The sequence below is a fragment of the Galeopterus variegatus genome, unplaced genomic scaffold (assembly GCF_000696425.1).
Source record: "Galeopterus variegatus unplaced genomic scaffold, G_variegatus-3.0.2 Scaffold5783, whole genome shotgun sequence".
Lineage (NCBI taxonomy): Eukaryota > Metazoa > Chordata > Mammalia > Dermoptera > Cynocephalidae > Galeopterus > Galeopterus variegatus.
The window spans coordinates 21225-27750 of record NW_007731894.1 but is presented as its reverse complement, the minus strand read 5'-3'; the positions used below and the strand labels follow the sequence as shown (position 1 = coordinate 27750).

Genomic DNA, 6526 nt, shown 5'->3' with positions numbered 1-6526 from the left:
TCCATTTCTGGTGGTTGTCAGGGTTGGGGGAGGGTCTGCCACGATGCAGCCTGAGCAGTCCTTGGGGTGACAGACGTCCGCTGCCTGGCAGTCTCGTGCTGGAAGGTTCTAACACGACTAATCAGAAGAGCCCCGTCCCCAGCAGCGCCTGCCGTCTGCCCTGACTCCTGCAGGCGCCAGGTACAGGCAACAAACGACAGGTCACAGAAGGAGGAAGAATTTGCAAAAGAAAACTGGTACAAACCAAGAAAAGTGGTGACCCCACAGCTGCTAATCTACATACAACATAAGGAAAAGTTAATACGAAACTTTTAAACGTGCCACTCTTTTAAACACGAGCCACACCCAGACTAAGCATAGGGGCAGTCTGAAGAGGACATCTGCCACGTGCCAGCGGTCTGTTTCCTGGAAATGACACAGGGTGGGGTGCGGGGCACGTGGTGGAGAGACGCGCCGTTGGCAGGAGAAGGCCTGGACGGCCACAGGTGCGTGGTGGGAGCTGCGCCGGGGACAATGTCGTCATGACTGAGGACGTCCCCATCAGTCCACCATCAAAGGGAACCCCACGCAGTCAAAAAGGCGGTGGGGGAACAGAGACGGAAATCACTTTTACGATTTTTCTGACTTGGCTGAGAAAACTCCCTTTGAGGACGGGGGAAACTGGGAACAGAAGTTTTATTTACAAGATTTATTAAATTCTGAACAGTCCTTAAAAATTCTAAATGTAAAACTTCTGTTATCAAATCATTGAAAATAGCACGTATGTATGGTTTTACCAAAAAAAGGAAAAATCTGGCAATACTGACTGGTTTCCAAATGATTAAGAAAAGACTGTAGAGAAACCAGGAAAATACACAAAGAAACGTTGCCCTTTGCACCCTCCTTTGCCACACCACTTTGGAGAACACTTTGGGGTTCTTAGTTTCATTTTTCCACCGAACACATTTTACCAATTGTCCAGAAAATCAAAGCCCGTCTTCAGGACGATGTTACTCGAGCTGACCTGCAGAGGGACAAAAAATACTGATGTCAGGCACGAACGTGTTTCTCAGTGACGCGTAATCTAAAAACAGCACCTCATTTAAAATGACCCAAGAGACCCAGCCTGGTTCTGTCTCAGCAGCTCCCTGACCTTAATTTACCTTTGCACCCGGGCTGAGAAAATTACAGAAAATTTTACACGCGTGGCCCTGTGCGGGCCCCGTCACTAACCCCACTGCACCGCAGGCACGTCCACAGCGGCTGAGACCTGGAAAAGTGCAGGGAAAAGGAAACGGTGCGCTTCTCCGGTCCTGTACATCTGTCCTGTTCTGAATGACAGACGTGCTCCAATTTAGTCACCACAAAATACGAGAACAAGTTATAAAGATGTTCTTTCTAACGTGAAACACACACACACGCAGACACGCAAAACAAAAACACACACACTGAGCTGAGAGAAAAAACGTGGGGAAAGAACCTGACGCTTCCTTCTTTCGGATTATGTCAAGGTCACAGAGTGATTTCCCCAGATCCAGGAATGTTCTCCATTTCCAGGGCAGTGGGGCCATCCTATGGGGCCCCTCTGTGGTCATCCCTTGAGGCTGGTGTGCTCACAAGCCCCCCCGATGGCTTCTACGCAGCGGCCTGTGCTTCAAGCTGCCATGGTCTCCAGACTAACCCAAGCAGGTGTCCCCTGGCGGGAGAAACCTTGACGCCCACCCCCCACGTGGCACCAAGCACGAATGCTCGCGTGGAGGCCCCAGAGGCCCCGGAGCTGGTGGCCCACCCTGGGAGCCTGTCTGAGCCCGATGCCACATGCACCAATGCAGGGAAAGCAGAGTTCTGGCAAGTGTCCCTTTTCCTGGTTTCCCTCCAGTTTCTAGAATGCGGTGGCAGCTGCCTCTGCGCTGTCCTCTCAGAAATCCCTTCTTTCTCAGGGACCTCGTGAGCTCTCTCCTTTCCCTGCCCCCACCACACACACTTTCCTGTGACTCTTACAATCGAGACTTGAGGGAAGACCCGGCTGCAGAGTCTCGGAGAAAGACACTGGGGGACAGGGGCGAGCTGGGCCCGTCTGCAAGAGGGAGCCGATGGGCAGGAGGGTTCGAGAAAGAACACACCAGTGGGGTGGGCAGGGTGCCGGTGCAGGTGACATGCTCCAGATGGGGGACTAATGTGAGGAAGAGGACAGGCCACAACGCTGACGTGCGGCTGATGGAAGGCGGAAGGCACTAGAGGCTCCCCTTCCTCCAGAGGATGGCAGACGAGGTCATCCATAAGGCAGGCGGGGACACACCCTCCAGGAAACACCCAGTCATTAGGAGATGACCACAGCTCAATGACAAAAGAACAAACAACCCCGTGAACGCATGGGCAAGGGATCTGAATGACATTTCTCAAAGATACACAGATGGCCACCAAGTGCACGAGAAGATGCTCGCATCCACCCCAAGATGCCACCGCACAACCATCAGGGTGGCTGCCATCCAAGACACACAAGCAGCACCTGCTGGGGAGGAGCTGGGGAAAAGGGGCCCCAAGCCACCGCCGGGGACATCAGCTGGGGCAGCACTGCGGAAAACAGCGGGGCGCTTCCTGCAAAGTACCAACGCAGTCACCACGGGCCCCAGCGACGCCACCACAGGCACGGACCCCACAGAACTGAACGCAGGGTCTCGAGGACAGAGTCGCACACACGGGTTCAGAGCAGCGCTACTCACAAGAGCCAGAAGGTGGAGGCGGCCCAAGGGTCTGTCAGCGATGGGTGACAAGCAAAACATGGTCCCTCCACACAGTGGAACACCACCAGCCTTACAGGAAGGGAATCCCAACACACTCCAACACGGACCGTGAGGACACTGCACTGAGGGACATAAGCCAGGCACAAAAGGACAGGTGCCGTGTGACCCACTTACATGAGGTCCCCAGAGCAGCCAGATTCACAGACAGGAATTACAACGGGGGTTGTCAGGGGCTGAAGGACAGCGGGGGTGGCCTGGTGAGGGCGTTGGCGTGTACGGGGGACAGAGTTTCCGTCTGGGAGGATGAAAGACTTCTGGAGATGTGTGGCAGTGACGGTCGCACAACACTGAGAAGGCACTTAATGCCACTGAATTTACTCTCTAAAATGGCTAAAATGGCAAAAATGTGTGAATTTTGCCACAATAAAAAGCTTTTAAAATACATAAAGAAACCAAAAGAAACGTGACCACAAGACAGCCGAGGAATCCCAAGGGACAGAGGAGGCTGGATGACAGGGACGTGGAGGAAAGCACATCCTGGCCCCACCAGCCAGGCAGCCAGGAGGCCAGCAAGGCCCCGTGCAGGGGGCACCCAGTGGGACCCCGCCGTGTGCCTGCCTGCCTTGCCAGCAGGCGGCTCCCCCCACCCAAATCCAGACCCAATCCCAAGGACGGGCTGCTGGCTGGGGGCAGCTCCCCCACCAAGCAAAGGCCTAAGACCGCCTGGAGCCGTGGTGGCCCTCTGGGTGCAGAGCCTGCAGGCCATGTGGGAAGTGGCGTGTGTGTCTGAGGACGATAGGGTTCCTGTCACCACACGGCCCCATCTCAGGCCAGCGCCGCTGAGGAGCGCTCCCGGGAACAGGGGACCTCGCGTCCTCCCTACACCCTCTCAGGACTCAGCCAGCACCTGCCCCCTCCAGACAGGCTCCAAATGGCCGGGAGATGTGGCTGTCCCGGGCCACAAAGAGCCATCCCCAGAGTGGACAGAGGAGTCTTGCAGATGGTGGGCTGGATGCATGGTCACAATTCCCCAGAAACACGCTTGTCCTGAAACAGGCGCCTAAGCCGAGGCCGCCCTCTCAAGTGCGATGAGCATCTTTCTCTTCTCAGTTTCGTGTAATCCTCCAACACTAGAGCCATTTAAAGTCATCCACAAACATTTTGTCTTCTCTCTGCTGTCTCAACGTCCCAAGCACCCCAGGCCGCCTGGTGCAGAACACGGTCCCCACTCCAGGACACGGGACCCAGACACAGGCTACCGGGTGACTCTTTCTCTCATGGGTCCTGCTTTCCCCAGGATCCGCCCACCTCTCCAGGGACCCAGGTCTTCCTCCTGCTCCTCTGTCCCCTGGAGAGAACTCTGGACCCCTGACTCCGTCCTGCCTGGGCATTCAGCAAGAGTCCCCTGCGGTGACGCTCCTGGAGGAGGCTCCAGGGTCCCTTCCTCATTAGCGCTCGACTCCCAGGCCCCCCACGCTGTGCACCTTCTCTCGTGAGCTGCCTGTGCTCACACCCAGGAGGGGACACGTCATGTGGGCCACCAACAGGAAGCAGGTCACAGCACCGGGACGGAACTGCAAGCTCATCTCGTGGCATATGTATCCATGGCCCCTGACCCCAAAGCCCTTCAAGGAAGAGGCGGGGAGGGCAGGAGTCGGGGGGGGCATGTGCAGAAGGAATCAGGGCCCGTCGCCCCTGGAAGAAGCACCACTCACCTGTACGGGCACGGGGTCTGCAAACAGGACATCCTCCCCGTCATCCTGCCTGTCCTCGGAGGTCGGCAGCTTCCCGGTGGGCTCGGCCAGGGCAGCCTCGGGCCATGCCTCACCAGGGCCCTGGACAGCAGGGGCCCACTCACGTGGCTCCTGGGGGACAGCGCCGGGCCTGTCCACCTTGGCCTCCCTGTCCTTCAGGGTGGGCTCTGGCCGGTGACAGGCGGGCAGGGCCTTCTCCCCTCTCTCCATGGACTTGATCTGGCTGGGGGTCAGCGACTGGAACTCGGCCTCGGGGCCCTCCCCGCGGGACCGCTCAGCGTTGACCTTCCAGAAGGACGCCTCCTCCTCCTTGCGGGCGGGCCCCAGCGCGTCCAGGCTGGACGACCGGCTGCCCTGGGAGCCCTTGAGGGCCTGCGAGCCCTGCAAGGCTTTGGACAGCGGCCTGGGCTCGCTGGCGGCGGTGCCCGGCTCCTGGACGGGCAGCGAGGAGATGCTGAACTCCATCTGGCTCTGCAGCGGGCATGGGAAGGAGAGAAAACAGAGAGCGCCCTTAGAGTTGACCGTGACATGCAGCCCCTCTCCAGCACGGTACCAACACCAGCAGTAACGTGCTGGAACTTTCTGTCTGTCCTCAGCCACCCGGAATGCACCAGAAGCCCTGATGCCAAGGCCCTGCCATGCGCTAAGCTACAGCAGCTCTGGGGCCCCTGGCCCTCGCCATCCCTCCTGCCTCCCCCAGCATGGTCTCTGCACCTTCCTAACCAGGAGCTGCCCAGTGGGTGATGGGGCGGACCCCAGCCTCAGGTGGTGATACCCCCGGAGGGCAGGATGAGGCCCGGCACCCAGCACAGCAGGCGCCCACCCGAGCGCCGCAAATTCTTTCCTTGACCCGGATGCTGGCCTCCCTAAAACGATACTGCTGACCTGCTCTGACCAACAAATCGCTGCCAGCAAACCTAAACCTCTTCAGGGCGGCACATGCCCAGCCTGCCATCCTCCGAGCCCTGCAGAGCAAGCAAACTGCCCTCTCAATCGTGCCTAAAATCAATCCTGAAAACATCTCCTCCCCACCGTGTCCACTCCCTCCTGCTCCTCTCCACTTTTATCGATAAATAAATAATAAGTAAAACTGCATTACGGAAAGTTTGGGATATAGAAGAAAATCAGTCATCACCCTCCCCTCCCGTCACGACGACTTTTTGTATTTTTGTGTGACCTTTTCCATTTACGCATTTTATGAGGTTGGGTCCTGTCAGACATGTAATTTGGGGTATAGCTTTTATACTTAATCACAAGCGTCATCCATACTGACCTGACGCAGGGTCTCTATACCCATTGTTTATAATGCATGTAAAGTATTGTATTCAGTAGCTGTCCCATCACCTGCTGAGCCGTGTCTCACGGTGGGACAATCTGTAATCTCCGTTCTGACGCTGACAGCTGCCACGCGCATCTTCACGCGTACAGCTCTCTGCTATCTGGGGTCATTTCTTCAGACAGATTTGCAGAAACATCAAAACACAAAGGGTTTAAACCTTTCTTTTTTTATGGTTTTAGAAGCATACTACCAAATCTGCTTTCTAAGGATGCCCCCTTTCTAATGCCATCAGCTATACGTCAGAGTAGCATTTTCAGTTACTGAGTATAATAATTCCACACGGTGCTAACTTAACATACAAAACACACTCTTTATTCCTTCGTCATATGTCTTCACTTAATCAAGAGGCCGTTCAGTTCTTTCAAGTTTCTATAGACAACGGCACTGTCCACTCTCTCCAGTGAGCAGGGACGTGTGTGTCACGGCAAGGATAAGAAAATACGGCTTTGTCTGCACACACCACAGGCTGTGTGTGTTCTCTGAGTCTGGGACTTCTCCTAAAGCCCGGCTTCTGGTGGCCAGAGGTCTTTGCTCCAGCTCGGAAGACGAGATCATGAGGCCACAAAGAACTCAGGTTCCGGTCACCAGCCCAGGCTGCCCTGAAGCTCAGTGTCACAGGAAATAAAACCCAAAAAGCAGACATCGAAGCACTGGCTCTGCCAGGAGCTGCGGCTAAGAACAAATGTAGATCTCTGCTGTCCCAGATGCAT

At 56.0% G+C, this 6526-nt stretch overlaps 1 protein-coding gene across 1 annotated transcript; it reads right to left on the bottom strand.

The window, feature by feature from the left end:
* Positions 1 to 658: 658 nt before the first annotated feature.
* On the bottom strand, positions 659 to 4942 carry LOC103605393 (chromosome unknown open reading frame, human C1orf198). The gene is made up of 2 exons (XM_008589966.1): positions 4439 to 4942; positions 659 to 1003 (listed from the first exon to the last, which is right to left on the bottom strand). The coding sequence occupies exons 1-2, from the start codon at positions 4940 to 4942 to the stop codon at positions 947 to 949; spliced, it is 561 nt and encodes a 186-aa protein (XP_008588188.1). The 3' UTR covers positions 659 to 946.
* Between the last annotated feature and the right edge of the window lie 1584 nt (positions 4943 to 6526).

What these genes read in the sequence shown, in the direction of transcription:
- LOC103605393 (XM_008589966.1), bottom strand. Translation starts at nt 4,942, where the DNA reads ATGGAGTTCAGCATCTCCTCGCTGCCCGTCCAGGAGCCGGGCACCGCC. An exon ending in CAGACCCCGTGCCCGTACAG is followed by an intron (nt 1,004 to 4,438) that starts GTGAGTGGTGCT and finishes GTCCCTCTGCAG; the next exon opens with GTCAGCTCGAGTAACATCGT.